The sequence below is a fragment of the Pelophylax lessonae genome, assembly GCF_965119305.1.
Source record: "Pelophylax lessonae genome assembly, chromosome: 3".
Taxonomy (NCBI): domain Eukaryota; kingdom Metazoa; phylum Chordata; class Amphibia; order Anura; family Ranidae; genus Pelophylax; species Pelophylax lessonae.
Genome location: NC_138770.1, coordinates 322,609,457 through 322,626,618, shown reverse-complemented (window position 1 = coordinate 322,626,618; position 17,162 = coordinate 322,609,457). Strand labels below are relative to the sequence as shown.

Below are 17,162 nucleotides of genomic sequence, written 5' to 3'. Positions count from 1 at the left end.
TCCTTTTTTTTAATATTGCGGCTGAAGCTGTATGTATCGTCCTGTTTTTAAATCATTAAAATAAATGAACAAAAGCAAATTCAACAGAGTATAATCAATAAGAACATGCTGGTTCTATGGTATTTCTCTGACTGATACTGTAATGAGCTTGTGAACGACGAGCCTGTAAACAATTGCAGTAATTATAAACAAACAACATTAAGGAAATACATTTATTGCCCGTACTATCACACAGCTCTAAAGGATATGCTTTGTGTAAATTTAATGTCTTAATAATCATAACAAAATCAGCATAATATTCTAGGGATTAGAGTTGATTTTTATTTTGAGCTTCATGTCAATTTAACTGTTGTGGCAATGAGAACAAGTTAAATTCGCCTTATCTCTGTTTTTATAACTCTGTAAGCTCTATACTTACAAATAAAGAGTTATAAGAAAACTTACTTGATGAGCTGAAAATTGCATATGCTCTGTCTTGGAAACTTTTAGAGAATTACATTTTTAATTTGCCAGTATTAGTAACTTAAAAGGTTTTTTAATGTATAAAAGTAACGTGTTACCCTAATGTGTTCTTGTGGTATTCTTTCCTGTTTGTGTGTGGTTGTTTATTTTGCCCCTGCGGTTTTCCTTTTTTAAGAGTGCCTGTTTTTTATTTCTATGTCCCTTTCAGTCTTCCTCTCACCTATTATTTTTAATATTATTGATCCTGTTCTGCACTGCAACGTATTTTCTGTACATAACAATGCTTAAAATATTTGGAGTCCTCTGTAGTTACTAGAGGCATGTGTAAACTACTACTGCTATTTCACTGACCTTTTGCTTATTCTTTTTTTTTTATTCCATAAGGATTATTGAGTAAAAGAAAAGACAAAGGAGTACAGATACATCATAATCATAAATATGTACGTTCCAAGTTAACAATTCGATAAATACAAACGTAGTAATAACAAAAACTTGTAGAGAAAATCTTTTTGCGGCTATGTAGTTTTGAACAGGTAGAATGCCAAAAACGTATGAAAAAAGCTGCAACTCAAAACTCAAGAAGATGAACGTGTATAAAGGTAGAACTCTGAAAGTGTTGAAGAGGGACATCAAAATAGGTGTGTATAGACACAAAGGCACTTTTGATTTTATCCCATAAAAGGGGGGACTGGAGGAGGTGCAATAGTTCTAACGATGTGTTGTTGAGTAGGTATGGGGGAGTGCTTATTCTTATTGGTGCAGTATGGGAAAATTCAGGAATAGAAATAGAGAGTTCAAGTGATAAAAAAAATAAAAGCTCTGCCCCAATAAACCAATAGTAGATGTCCCTTCACAGCCCTAAAGTGGAAGTAAAGGCTACATATAATAATGCTTAAAACCACTGCTCCATCACCCCTTCCCTCTCCTCCTACCCATGCTGTATGGTGCTTGTAAAAAAAAGATTTGTGTAAATACCTTATTTCATATCCACTCCAATCCAGCCAAGTGATGCAGAAGCTCAGGTTCCCTCGTATGTATCATGGAGCACTAAAAAAGAAAAAGGCTGAATCCTGGGAGCCGTGATGTCACTTATCAGCTTCCACTGCCCATCCATTTTTGGTGCCCCATCCTCTACCCTACACAAGAAGCTGTATCTTCTGCATCACGTGACTAGACTATGATTGAGCACGTGACTAGGACGTGACTAAGCATATTTATATGCAGCCTTTACTTCCACCTTAGGTTTTAATCATGGTGATGCTATGATGAAGATAAAATCAGATGCAGTCTTCTAATTATCTAAAATCAGGGTGGGCACAGGCAAGAAAGTGTGCCAACAAGTGCCAAGTTTGCTGAAACAAATTACCAGCTGGTAATGAGGTGAAAAACAGGAACCTTTTAGAGACAGTCTGACTGCGAACATTCTAGTTTGTTTCATTTTTTTTCTCTAAAGCTGTGCTTTAATAAATTGGGGGCTTTAATGCTTAAACAACAATAATGTTGAATGCAGAAAGGAAAAGGATGATCAAATCATGTTTTCCCTGTGCCTGTGTGGGTTTCTTCCAGGTACTCCAGTTTCCACCCATAGTCTAAAGCCATGATGGTAGGTTAATTGGCTCCTGTAAAACCTTGCCCCAGTATGTGTATGTATGTGCATTAAGAACCTTAGATTGTAAGCGTATTGAGGGCAGGGACTTATGTGATTGTATAATATAAATATGTAAAGCGCTGTGTAAATTGACAGCGCTATATAAGTCTCTGTAATAAATAGATAAAAAAAGAAAATCAACATCCTGCATATCATTATCACTGTTATCCTCAGATACTGGGGTGAAATTGTAATTAGGTTAAACTTAGGAAATTTAGGCAAACTTTAAAAAAATAAATAAAGTAAAAGGTATTTTTTGGATATAAAAGGAATAGGGGTGATGGCGCTGCCTATATAATTTAGATATAATAAAAATGTAATAAGCTGTGATGCAAAGTGCCTTAAGCTAAAAACAATAATGTGTAATATTCAAACAATAATATATTCCATAAAAACTTCAATTAAGTGCAAGTGCAAGGTATAAAAGTGCCTGCAGAAAGATTGGAAAGTGACTGGTGCAATAATTGTATGAGCAATAAATAATATTTAACATGCAATATTAATGTGCTAAAAAATATGGTGCTATATAAAGTGAGCTGTTCCACTCATACCACGTGTTGATATGGGGAATAAAAAAGTGCCAACAGAGCAAAAAATAGAAAAAAGTTATTATTTTAAAAAAATACAGCTTGCAATGTCCAATAAGGAAAGATCCAGTAGAAAAGTCTATATCATGTGCGGTGACTTCAAAGGCAATAAAGGTGACAGCACTCGGAACAAACCGACACTCAGGTGAAAAGGTGACCCCGTGGTGGGTGGTAAGGTGCTGGGATTCCTTTGATAAAATTGCACACTTACCAGAGACACCCACCCCACACAGGGGTATAGAGCGGGTGTATTTATGGGTCTGGCAACCTAGCGGTATCCTCCTATCCCTGGGTGGAGGGCGTGTGCCGAGGATCAGGCTGGTCCTGGTGTGGATGTACCCTAGGATGGTCCCCTGTGTGCCTTCCTGCCTAGGTATGTTCCGAGGGATCCACTCAGCTCCACTCCCGATATTTAAACCTGTTTCTCCTGATCCTCATTCCTCATGTCTGCATTAAGGGCTTAATGCAGACATGAGGAATGAGGATCAGGAGAAACAGGTTTAAATATCGGGAGTGGAGCTGAGTGGATCCCTCGGAACATACCTAGGCAGGAAGGCACACAGGGGACCATCCTAGGGTACATCCACACCAGGACCAGCCTGATCCTCGGCACACGCCCTCCACCCAGGGATAGGAGGATACCGCTAGGTTGCCAGACCCATAAATACACCCGCTCTATACCCCTGTGTGGGGTGGGTGTCTCTGGTAAGTGTGCAATTTTATCAAAGGAATCCCAGCACCTTACCACCCACCACGGGGTCACCTTTTCACCTGAGTGTCGGTTTGTTCCGAGTGCTGTCACCTTTATTGCCTTTGAAGTCACCGCACATGATATAGACTTTTCTACTGGATCTTTCCTTATTGGACATTGCAAGCTGTATTTTTTTAAAATAATAACTTTTTTCTATTTTTTGCTCTGTTGGCACTTTTTTATTCCCCATATCAACACGTGGTATGAGTGGAACAGCTCACTTTATATAGCACCATATTTTTTAGCACATTAATATTGCATGTTAAATATTATTTATTGCTCATACAATTATTGCACCAGTCACTTTCCAATCTTTCTGCAGGCACTTTTATACCTTGCACTTGCACTTAATTGAAGTTTTTATGGAATATATTATTGTTTGAATATTACACATTATTGTTTTTAGCTTAAGGCACTTTGCATCACAGCTTATTACATTTTTATTATATCTAAATTATATAGGCAGCGCCATCACCCCTATTCCTTTTATATCCAGTGCATAGTCTCCGGACTATCATCCAGGGAGGCTGCAGCCTATTTTTAGATATATCTATATATATATATATATATATTTTATATTTTATACATTTACTACATATTTTTTATTCATTTATTTATACACATTTTTTTCACTTAATTATTCACTTATCTATCCATTTAGTCCATAGCGCGGAAGTTCTTATTTTTCTTAAAAGGTATTTTTTGCTTGTAAATGATTAGATTACCTCATTAGGCTAGGGGAACATTCACCTTGCATTATGAAAAGACACTTTTTAAAATGAACAGTCTTTCCTTCCAGTAAAACAGACCTATCAAAGAAGCCAGCCATGGCAGCTGATTTATTTATCTCAGTACTGGCTTCATTAAAGATATGCCTACTTCACACTACATATATATTTTTTTCTACATTATGTATAGGCTTATCTAGTCCCTATTTACTTTCTCAGTAGTTAAGCACTTAAGCCCCGGAAGATTTTACCCCCTTCCTGACCAGGGGGTTTTTTGCGATTTTTTACTGCGTGACTTTAACGGACAATTGCGCGGTCCTGCGATGCTGTGCCTAAATGAATTTCACGTCCTTTTTTTCCCACAAACAGAGCTTTCTTTTGGTGGTATTTGATCACCTGTGCGATTTTTTGATCATGCGCTATAAACAAAAAAAGAGCGTAAATTTTGCAAAAATAACAATATTTTTCACTTTTTTTTATATGAAATTCCCCCCAAAAAATGTAAAAATCAAAATTTTTTAACATTTTCGGCCAATTTGTTTTATGCTACATATGTTTGGTAAAAAAAATTGCAAAAAGCGTATTTTGATTGGTTTGCGCAAAAGTTATCGCGTTTACTAACAAAGGGAAATATTTTTGTCATTTTTGGTGGTTTTTTTTAACGAGTAATGGCGGCGATCTGCGATTTTTTTTGCGGGACTGCGACATTGCGGCGGACAGACATTTTTGACACTTTTGGGGTTACCAGTGACATTACTGCAGTAATCAGTGCTATACATGCACTGTTACTGTAAAAATGACACTGGCAGTGAAGGGGTTAACTGTATTGGAGAGGGAGGGGTTAAGTGTGTCCTAGGGGCATGTTTCTAACTGTGATGGGACATGTCTCCTATTGTAAAAACAGAGATCAATGGTTCTACATAGTAGAACCATCTGATCTCCATTTTTACACAGGGGAGAATGACAGGCGGCTTGTTTACATAAGCTGCCCGCCTTTCTCCCGCTCTACCGACGATCGTAGTGTGACCGGCGGACATCGGGTCCGCCGGTCACACGCGCAGACTCCTCCGTGAACGAGCCGGGGTGGGCGCGCGCCTCAGCGGGTGCGCTCGCCCGCTATTGGCTCAAAAGCCGGTCACAGGCTAGCGACGTAGATCTACGTCACTCTGCCTGGCCGGGGCTGACTGCCGCAGTAAATATACTGTGCGCAGTCGGCAAGCGGTTAAAATAAAATGGTTTCAATTCAGACCTTCACTCTACAACTTATCATACATAATTCCTATCACATCCCAAAATTTGTTTATGTTACTGGTGGGTGGTTATTTGGAGCCTGGCATGTCATGGATGTCTTTAGTAATATTACTTGCTGAAGTCAGCAAAACATTGTATAAAAGGCCTTCTGTCTTTTTTATTTCCTCTTTAATGCCATAATCATATTTGCCACAAAATGAATTGTGGAAATGTAAAATTAACCTGCACCCTTGGAATTTATTACATATACTATTACAATAATACATAATTACAGAAAAAAAAGATTTAAAGGATTAAAAACGAAGGAAACCATTAGATTGGCAAAGAGCTGCTCAAGAGATAAAGATTCATCACTAGGAGACAGAGTAAGCTCTAAAATAATTGTGCGAAAGTACTATTAGATCTGCTTTGTCCAAATTACTTGCAGATGTAATTTGTTTCATGAGGGTACAATGGTATATTATCTCATTGAATTCTGACAGATTGATGACTGCTAAAATCTACTAGTTGCTGTGTTCCTGGCATATGAACTCTAAATGCATCAGTCTGTCATCTAAAAAGAGTACCACAATTGTGTTAAATCCCATTTAACTTAAAGTGCTCTTTCAAGTTGCCTTCAGCTCAGCATCGTACAAAATTACTTGAATGCGGAATTTGTTTTATTTGAAGCATCACACATGGTACACCAAATTCTATTTCACCAAGAAATTGGTTTCTATGACCTTTGACCAATCAAGGTACCTGCAGACATATGGATGGGTAATCAGAGAGATAAGACAAATGAGAGTATGTTAACAATAAGGCTTAATTATTGAGTGCTAATAAGCACAAAGGCACTTATCACTAGTCATAGTGAGTGACCTTTAAAAATGAATAGTGTTTCTGTAAGAAATGTAATTACTACTATCACAAATATTTTCCCTTTATTTTTACAAAAATCTATGTGCATTTTTGTAGTTACCCTTTTTGGTAGATATTAGAGTGATTGTAAATGCTCAAGGTTTTTACCCTCATGAATTCTCTGCATGAAGGTGAAACACCTTCTGTGTGCAGCAGCCCTCCACAGCCTCCCCTTATACTTACCTAAGTCCTATCTCAATTAGGCAATGCGCATGAGAGCCTCCGCTCTCCAGGGTTTCAATGGCTGAACTATTGGCTCCTCCTACTGTCAATCGCAGCCAGTGAGCCAATGAGGAGACAGCAGAAGTGGCCCTGAGCTGCGCTCTGTATCTGAATAGACAGACAGAGCAGCGGCTCGGGAATAAGCCTACTTGGGTGCTCTGGGTGCACTGGGCAGGAGAGAGGCACCAGGAGTGCCAGCAGGGGGCTGGAGAAGTGAAGGGTCAGGGCTGCACTATGCAAAGCCGCTACACAGAGCAGATAGGTATGACATGTTTGTTATTTTAAAAAAAGTCAGCCTTTACAATCACTTTAAAGGCCACCTTTAAAAAATCAAATAATAAATGCACAGTATTTTTTAAGGTAAAAAAAATTTGCTTTTTATTATTTTTTTCTACAGGAGCCTGCAACATATTGCACCCGCATCTACTGATGCAATGTCAGGCTACTGTAGACATGTCCTCCAGCCCTCCAGCTTTCTGTCTATACCTCTGTACATGCTTTCAGTTTAAAAGGTTGAAGAGAAGAATGAATAGAATACTAATATCCTGATCAGCACACGTGTAGTTCTTTCTAACTACAAGTCTGTCTTTCACTGCAGTGTGACTTGTAATTTATTCATTAACAGATCCCTGCGAATGAATGATGCAGCTGTGTGGGCAGACCATGGCAATTTTAAAAGTGACAGTGGGTGCGGGGGAGAAGAACCTCTACCTACTGTCACTGGGAAAAGAGGGGGGGGGGGTGCTGGAGCATGTTACATATTACACCCTAAATACAAGTGTAACATGTAACATATTCAAAAGGTAAACTTATCCTTTAAGTGGTTTCTATATGCATCAAGCAGTGTTGGAAAAGTCTCAGCAATGGGGCATGGTAAAAACTGTTGCTCAAAGTGGGACTACATAACAAATTCTTAGCCTTATTATTGAATATTTTTTCTTTCATTTGTATAAATCTTAAATCTAAACTTCAGGAATTATTTGCATTGCATACTTATATTGGTCCACTTACTTACATTGGCTTGGCACAATATAAGTATGCATTGCTCATACTTGATAGACTGCTGAGGAAGCTGGAATTTACTGTAGTATTCAGTGCTGCTACAGCTGCTACAGTGATAACCAGGACCTGTTCAGGTTTTATGCAAACTGCTGCACTGCATACTGACCACAGGGGGTCACTCTTTCAGCACTGCCACTATTTGTTGTATGCCTTATATTTTTTTCAATGAATACATGGTGTTGTCTGATTGGACAAGAGGAGGGGAGGTGATGTCAAAATTACTCATACCTGATGTGATAACTACCCCCCTAAATTCTAGCTTCTCCAGCGTTCCAAAAGTAATGCATACTCACATTGTGCCAAGCTAAACCAATGTAAATATACAATACAGATAATTCCTGGAGTTCAACTTTATACATGCTTGAAGCACTCCCATTCCTTTAAGATGATGTATCAATAAAGTGAAACTGTAAGTCCTTTGTAGGAAAGAGATTGGACAACACCCTCCTTCTTGGTTCAGTCATGGTGGTAAAGCCACTAGTTCGGACCCTGGCTGTGAAGGATGCCCTTCTATGTCTGTCCGCATGTTTCCTCTCCCTGCTTAAAAGACTATATTGAGGATTCACTTCTCAATGGTCTCCAGGACAAAAGACTGTGTAGAACTGGTATTGGGCAGACAAGCCATGTGTATACCCAGGCCAAAGAGACTGATACTAACTTTGGAACCTCTGGTGTGATTCATGCCATTTTTAATAGGTTGTCCCCCCGAATGGATTGATTGTGAATATGTATTTTTATAAAGATTGGATGTATAGTTTTAAAGTTACAGCATGTGGGTAAAACTGCATTTTTCCTGCCTGTGATAATTATGTTACCCATTGTTTACCATAATTGCATCCCAGACAGAAGGGAGGATTTTATGTGGATTGTAACCTTTATGTTATTGGTTAATGTGTATTTGTTGTGGGTGTCTCCCTTGCATGGGGGCAGGGGATAAAAGAAATTGTAGTTTTAAATGCCTGTGGTTGCTTCCAGTAAAATCGTTCGAGCATTCAGCTTTGGCTCATGTGTGGAATTATTCAGCGATACCAGCGATTTCTTATTTGGCGAATTGGGGATTCTTCAACTATTGGGGATTAAGGAATTACAAGGCGGTGAGATACAGTGATACCGTCACACTGGCATATACTGAAATAACTGTACTAGTATTTATGCTCTGTAGGCCTAAGAAAGTGAAAGCAGTGTTAGTACATTAAAATAAAAGATCAAAATATTGCGGTAGGACATAAAAACATAAATAAGCAATAATGAATGTAAGTCCAGTGAGTGGGTCTTGAGCTGCTAGCACAACGTCCTATTGGTAGAGGATAATACAGTACATTCAAATAAACAGCAGCGCATTTAGTACATTAATATGACCTGGTATTAGTTTTAGCAATTCCCTATACATCAGAGCTCAGACAAGGAGAAGAAGAAACCGAACAGAGAGCCAGTAAGTTTTACTCATTTAGCGACAATGAACATGTTGATAGGAGAAAAAAGCATCTTCCTTGGGACTTTGTTGCAACTAAAAATTGTTATACCAAACAATTTTTGTTAAAAATAAAAAAGTTTATTTTTACAAAAAATGGTTAAAAAGTCAGTCTATACATAATATACTCTGGTCTTCCTCTTAACAGGAATTCAATTTACAGACACCATACAAGATTAAAAAATTGTGTTGCCACCAATCTTTCCAATGCGTTTCAATTGTAACCAATCTTCTTCATGAGATGTTTGGTGGGACATTCACAGATGGAGCAGATTTGTACAAGTGTCAAATCGCTGCAACACATCCAAGGGGGATCTAAGGTCAAAGTGGTGGAGCCACAAGTCCCACAAGGGATTAGAGGGGATAGACAAGCAAGGCAGACCCAATATGAACAGCATGCCCTCCCGAAAATTTAGTCAATGATATGTAGAGGCATGTATGAAGGTATTGAGAGCTAGATATGAGTAGCCATACATAGTAACATACAGTGCTTTAAGTGGCCCAAAAGAGGTGCCGGTACTCTATTATAGCGTATAATTTTTATTATATCAGGGCCCCCACAGAGCGCCCCCTTCTCACATCAGGGTCCCCACAGAGCCCCCCTCACATCAGGGCCCCCACAGAGCACCTCCCCACATCAGGATCCCCACAAAGCCTCCCCACATCAGGGTCCCCACAGAGCACCCTCCCCACATCAGGGTCCATACAGAGCCCCCCCTCACATCAGGGTCCCCACAGAGCCTCCTCTCACATCAGGATCCCCACAGAGCCTCCTCTCACATCAGGGTCCCCAAAGAGCCTCCTCTCACATCAGGGTCCCCACAGAGCCTCCCCTCACATCCGGGCCCCCACAGAGTGCCTCCCACCTCACATCAGGGTCCCCATAGAGCCTCCCCACATCAGGGTCCCCACAGAGCCTCCCCACATCAGGGTCCCCACAGAGCACCCCCCCCTCACATCAGGGTCCCCACAGAGCCCCCCCCTCACATCAGGGTCCCCACAGAGCGCCCCCCACCCCACATCAGGGTCCCCACAGAGCCCCCCTCACATCAGGGCCCCCACAGAGCGCCCCACCCCACATCAGGGTCCCCACAGAGCACCCCCCTCCTCACATTAGGGTCCCCACAGAGCCCCCCCCATCCCACATCAGGGTCCCCAGAAATGCTCCTACTCACGTTTTTAGGCTGAGGGCCGCTGACACACAGGACTCACTGTGATGTGGTGGCCTGGAGTAGCTGGAGGGAAGAGGTGGGTGGAGCCAACACTCCACTCATCGCGCAGCAGAGGAGGAAGGAGGCTCCGCAGTGTATGCTGGGGCCTCACTCTCCTCCTCAGATGACCTCACTGGTTGCTAGACGCCGAGCGGCGATAGCAACAAGTGCACTGCAGTACAGGCCAGCAGCGTGGCAGCTCTGCCGCCGCTGCTGGCCTGGGCTGGGACTCCAGAGCCAGGGGGACTCACTGGTGGTGACTGGTCTGGCGCAGATTTCCAAAATGAGCGTACTGGTAACGCTAAGGCGCACAGAGAGGTGGCGGTACCCTCAAGAGCAATATTTGGAAGTGGCGGTACTGAGTACCGGTGCGTACCGGCCCACTTAAAGCACTGGTTACATAGTTACATAGTAGGTGAGGTTGAATAAAGACAATAGTCCATCCATTTCAACCTGTGTAGGTGTGTGTCGCTGTAATCATCTCACATAGCCCTGAATGTTCTGATCCTTGAGATGTACGTCTAAGAGTCTTTTGAAACCCACCATACTACCCACAGAAACCACCTCTTGTGGTAGAGAATTCCACACTCTTGTAGCCCTAACAGTAAAGAACCCCCCACGTTGCCTGAGGTTAAAACGCTTCTCCTCTAATTGCATTGTACATTAGCACTGCTTAGCAGTAATGCACCATATGTGACCTGGATGGCAATCTACTGATCACGGGTGCAATGCTCTGCAGGATCCCAAAAAATGTGCATTTATTTAGTTTTTTAAAGGTGAACTTATCTTTTAACCTCCCTGGCGGTATGATTATGTCAGGAATTACATACCAAAAGCGGTACAATTCTTTTCATGGAAATTTGGCGTTATGTATTATAGGCCTACAATTCTTAGTAATTACTGACTTAAACCTGACCAAAACAAGACTCTAGTAGACATCCCAGATGTGATAAATTTGAAACACAAACACGTGAATTATAATCGAATCAATAATATTATTTTATTATTTAATATATAATATATATAATAAAATTATATTATTGATTAGATTATAATTCATGCATTATATATTATATATAGATATATGTGTGTGTGTATATATATATATATATATATATATATATATATATATATAATATATAACGCATGAATTATAATTGAATCAATAATATAATTTTATATATATATATATATATGTGTGTGTGTGCTGCGCTCTCTGCAATCCACCCCGAGCGTGACTCAGGGTTACCGTTCCTGATATGAAAAATCAACCCCGAGTCACGCTCGGGATTACCGCCAAGGAGGTTAACCAATTTGGATCAACAGAGTCAATTTCATGTTAATGTGAAAACCAACTTGTATTACTTTGTGAATGCAAGTTTTGTGTTTAACAGAAAAACTAGCAAAATGGGACTCTGAAAATATCCAATTGCATTATATAAATGTAATCTATGAATGCATACATTATGTTAGTTTATTGACAAACACAGTTGGCATAGCACAATCGTTAATCCTGAGTGTGTCTTTATTGCCCTTATTTTTGAGCAGGGGTAAGTGGGATAAATGAAGACTAAAGATTTTCCTTTGAGAACTAATGTTTTTCTACCGCACTTTATGGAAGATAAAATGCCATATTTTTTTGCTAAATTGAATGTGCTTCAAGCACTTAGAAGATAGGACAAAAGCTGTAAACTCTCACAATAACCAATCGCTGGATTGAAAATATGCCTTTTTTAAACATTTTGATTAGTTTTAAGATGTTTTTAAAGTGTATTTTCCATAGATAAGTTAAAGGTTTCAATAAGTTTCAAAATGAAATTTAGGGTAAATATTAAAGCCTAGCCTAAAAACTTGTTTTTAGAGCTGGATAGTGGAAAGGGTTAGAGCTTTTTTTCATGTTTTCTAAGGTCCTAAGCCTTACAATACAAAAAAAGGTTTTGGCTAGAGTTGAAATTTAGCATACTGTACAATTTACACAGTTAACAGGTTGAAGTTAATTATAAGCCCTAAAATGGTTCTAAAGCCTTAAGGTTTTTACTTTCTAAAGCCTTAAGGTCTTTCTCCTCACTGGGTAGATTGATTGGCCATTGGCTCCCGCTGCTGTCAATCAAATGCTGAGACGAGGGAGTGGGGGCAGAGCTGAGCCGCCCCGTCTGTGTCAATGGGCACAGACAGGGTGGCTCGGTAGTGACTTTTTATGGGGGCACTCCCTGAAGAGGAGGAGCCTGTAGTGACAGGAAGGACAGAAGAGAAGGATCGGGGCTGCTCTGTGAAAAACTATTGCACAGAGCAGGTAACCATAACATGGTAAGTATTTAAATTGGAAAAGACCCTGAAGGTTTAATGTTACTTTGATTCAAAATCTTTCTTTCACTCTTGCTAACAATAGGACCTAGGTGATAGACTCTTGTAAAGTTCAATGCTCTTATGAATTGAATTTTCAGTAAAAAAAATGCCTTGACATGCAATATAATGAGATGGATTGCTCAGAAACTTGTTGTAGCTTTCCCAGACTTAGGTACAACAGTGTTCAAATAATCATGCTCAGAAGAAGAAAGCATGGGTAATGTAATGGATGGCTATGTTTTTCCCTGTTCACAGCAGATGGTACCAGAAGTTAAATAAAGCACTGTGACTGTGATTCAATGGGGTAGCCCTTAGCAATTTTATTTTAGGCCTTGGGTGCATTAGCTGTTCCTTGGCAAGTCTTTTAAGGAGAACTATGAAAGCATAAATTTACAAAAGCTGGTATTTACACAGCATTGCAAAGCTCCAAGTTTAGACATGTAAATGTAAAATGTTTTAAATAAAAACATCTATATTGTTTAACTAACCTTGTAGATTCTTTCAGTAATAAGGCTAGTATTCACTTCATGCCAGTTGAGGTGATCAGCTTCCCGTTTGTCAATGTAGTATCCAGTGATATGAGATCCTCCAGTGAACTTGGGCAACTTCCAGCCCAGTGTCATTGAATGACCATCACAGTTTAGTAGGGTAATACCGTAAGGGTGAGATGGAGCAGCTGAAAAATTACACATAGATGTTGACAAAGCCAGCAGAAGTAAACATGTGCTTTTATGTTCATGTACAGAGTAGTTGAAACAATCAAATTGTCCAAAAAATCAAAATGATTAATCAGTTTGAACAATCTAAGATGCTGATTTCAATGTTTACAACAATAAAACAACATATTGGTGATGATGCAATAAATAGTAGTACTTAAGAGTACATGCAAGTGAAATTTAGGGAAATACTATAAGCTGTTAGAGTGTGAAATCATACCTCCGATTCATTGTGTGACATATTAGTCTCTCAGCCTCACCCTGTGCAGAAATATTTTAGCTAGCAGTACCACAATCTAAGTACCAATAGATTCAAAGTGTTTATCACTGGGGCAGGCTAACGTTGCAGTTGACCCTTTACACGGTGGCGTCCACCACCTGTTTTATTGGAAACATGCACCATTCACACCATCTGCAATTCTGACCTTTAGGAAATGTCTGTGACACTAATCGCAGTGCACAGACAGGAATGAAACTGAGTTTTAAAATGCAGAAGCATTTACAGAGGCAAATATTCTTTAATTTCTGATTAGGGCATTCAGAGATTCAATATAATGTATAAATATAATTTAAAAAAAATAAAAACAGTGCAAGAAATATTAAAAAAAAAAGGTATTACACAACAGTCAATAAGCAACAGTAAAATAAATGAGATTAAAATTGAACAATAGTAAGTTTTGCCTGGTCTTGGTTCTGTGCAGAGTAAGTCCAATTTAATATATCGGACTTTCTGGCTTTCATCAATCACCATGTGCATTCCTTTATAGTTTGAATGGTAAGCAACTGCTGCAGCTGCCAACTATAGCCATCTCCTCAGGTACCCCAAAAGGCCATTTACAGAATCAACATAATCAATTAAAAGGTCTGAGGGGTGTGCTAAAGAGGCTGGAAAGTATTTTATGATTCTCAGCAGACACACCCAAATGCCAGTTTTATTAATTATATCTTTATTTCCAGATAACAAGGTTTCACATAAAAATTAAATTACAATTTGTTAAATATGATATTGATTTTGTTATATAGGCATGGGTACAAATGAGTGGCATTGTGTGCAATATAACATCCCCATTCTTGTCACATAGTTTAAGGTCTTCAAACCTGTTTATCATGTCTAACCTACATCAGGATGAATGGGTTGGTTTGAGAGGACAGGAAGTAGTGACAACATGTCAGAAAAAAAAATTGAAAAGCCTTAGAAAAAGGATCACCCCCCCCCCCCCCCCCACACACACACCACACACACACACACACACACACACACACCTTATGTCAGTATTTTGTTAGACCACATTTTGCTTTAATTATAGCCTTTACTCTGTTGGGATTTGTCTTTAGTAACTTTGCACATCTAGACTTTGCAATTTCTGCCCATCTGCATTTTTCCCCATCCATCTTTCTTCTATCCTGAAAATTGCTCCAGTCCCTGCTGCAGAGGAACACCCTTATTACAGGATATTACCACCTCCATGCTTTACTGCAGGAATGGTGTTATTTGGTTTGTGGGCTGCATTGTATTCTGCCAGACATATTGTTTGGTTTTGAGGCTAAATAATTCTCCTGACCACCTTCAATGCACCTTGAAGATTCTGAGGCCACATGGAAAAAGGTGTTATGGTCAGATGAGACTAAAATTGAATTATTTGGCCTCAACACCAAACTATATATCTGGTGGAAATCCAATACAGCTCATGGTCCAAAAAACACCATTCGTACAGTAAAGCATGGAGGTGGTAATATCCCGTTATGGGGGTGTTTCTCGGCAGCAGGGACTGGAGCATGTGCCAGGATAGAAGAAAAATGGATGGGGCAAAATACCTTCAAATTCTTGAAGAAAATCTGCGGCCCCCTGCCAGAAAGTTGTCAATGGAAAGAAGGTTCACCTTCCAACATGACAAAGACCCAAAGCACACAGCAAAAACGACCACACAGTTGTTGAAGGAGAAAAGGGTGAATGTCCTTGCATGGCTTAGTCAGAGCCCAGACTTAAACCACATTGAAAATCTGTGGAATGACTCGAAGACTGCAGTCCACAAACAGTCACCATCAAATTTAATTGATCTTGAGCAGTTCTGCAAAGAAGAGTGAACAAATATAAGTCTAGATGTGCAAAGTTAGTAGAGACGTATCCCAACAGACTAAAGGCTGTAATTAAAGCAATAAATATTGTCATAAGGGGATTGATCCTATTTCCAACTCGACAATTCTGTTTTTAATTTTTTTTATTGTTTTCCTACATGTTGGTGTTATATCATTCACTTGGATGTTACAAGTTCAATACAGCTGAATAAAACAAAAACTGCGCATGTCTTCATTTCAGGCTGCAATGCCATTGATGGTATTATTTTAAAGGGGGCGGTTCTTTTTTATACCCACTGTATATTATCATTTACTATCATATCTGATTTTTCCTTAATGCCGCTTTAATGTAAAACTTTCCTAAGAAAGGTATGGGGGCTAAATTCCCTTACTTCTCATTCTGTTTGTGCTAATTGCTTGGCTGTCAGGGGAGGACTGGGCCAGGGGGCCGCTCTGGTGCCCCGTAAAAAGGCTGCACCGCTTCTGCCACAGACATGCCTAAAGGATTCCTGGTGAAGAGAAGTAAAAAGTCCCCACTGCTGACCTACTGAGTGTGGGATGAAGACAAGGACAGAGCACAGCCCCCCCCCCCCCAGAAACCGGTTCCATGGCCCACTGGAGACTCTCCTCCCCCCAACTGCCCCCTGCTGGCCAGGTCAGCAGGGGGCAGTTGGCAGTCAACCTGGATTCCATGAGTATCTAGTAGCTGGAGCAGAGCTTCAGCCTGGAATGGGGTTCAAGAGGAGGCTAGGAAGAGGGGACGTGGGGAGGTGGGCCGAGTTGCTGCACCATGCGCCTCTGGTTTGTATTTGCCCCCTGGGCCGAGAGTTGCCAGTCAGCCCCTGTTGGCTGTCATGGTGGCTCTCTGGCTTTAATATTTTCTGTAAATGACTTAGAAAAAGTATTTAGATTAGGAAAGTTCTTCTTTGTACATACTTGACTCAGGTCAGTTACTCAGAATGATTAAACAGGAACACCAAACTGGGAAACTGGAATTTGCAGAAACAGATGTCTGCAATGACAGCCTCATTGGTTCTCTCAGAAAATAATTATTTTAACAAATCAAGAACTAACTAACTAATCAAGAATCTGCATGTGAAGTTTGACATAATTACAATCACTAGTGTCACTCAGTGTCCCAGCATTTGATGAATTAATCCTTTGGTCTCCAGTCAGGATAATGCTATTTTCGTGATCAGTTGACAGCCTTTAAACAGATCAATCACTAAAATACTGAATTTACAGCAGGTTGTGTATTCCATTTTTAACAGAAAATGCAAAACTGTTCAAGACATGTATTCATTTCTCTGTTTAGTTTGTCCCCTTTTATTGACATTTTAGTCAACTTGCGCATATTTAATCAGATACCCTGAAATGCACTGTTTCAAATTTGCAGCTAAAACGATGTTCCAGCTGGGGAAATAAAAAATAAAAAGTCAGCAGCTACAAATACTGTAGCTGCTGACTTTTAATATATAGACACTTACCTGTCCAGGATGCCCGCAATGTCAGCACCCAAAATGATTTTCGGATCGGCTGCCAGGTGCTGCTGCCACCATTCGTTCTAAGGGAAACTGCCGGTGAAGCCTTTCAGGTTCACAGCCGGTTCCCTACTGCGCATTTTAATTGGATCAGCAGCGGGGGAAGGAGGAGGGGTAAAACTTCTGAGGGATGGCGCCGCAGCGCTGTCTCCCGGAAGTGGCGAAGGTTACCTGTCAAAAACAGGTACCA

The 17,162-nt window shown here is 40.1% G+C and overlaps 1 protein-coding gene across 2 annotated transcripts in view; it reads right to left on the bottom strand.

Moving 5' to 3' along the window:
* MYOM2 (myomesin 2) overlaps positions 1-17,162 on the bottom strand; it is a 224,338-nt gene that overhangs the window by 64,199 nt on the left and 142,977 nt on the right. For both annotated transcript variants that reach the window (XM_082249653.1, XM_082249652.1), the window contains one exon: positions 13,128-13,315. In XM_082249653.1, coding sequence (XP_082105779.1) covers positions 13,128-13,315 — 188 coding nt within the window. The remainder of the gene's footprint in view (positions 1-13,127; positions 13,316-17,162) is intronic.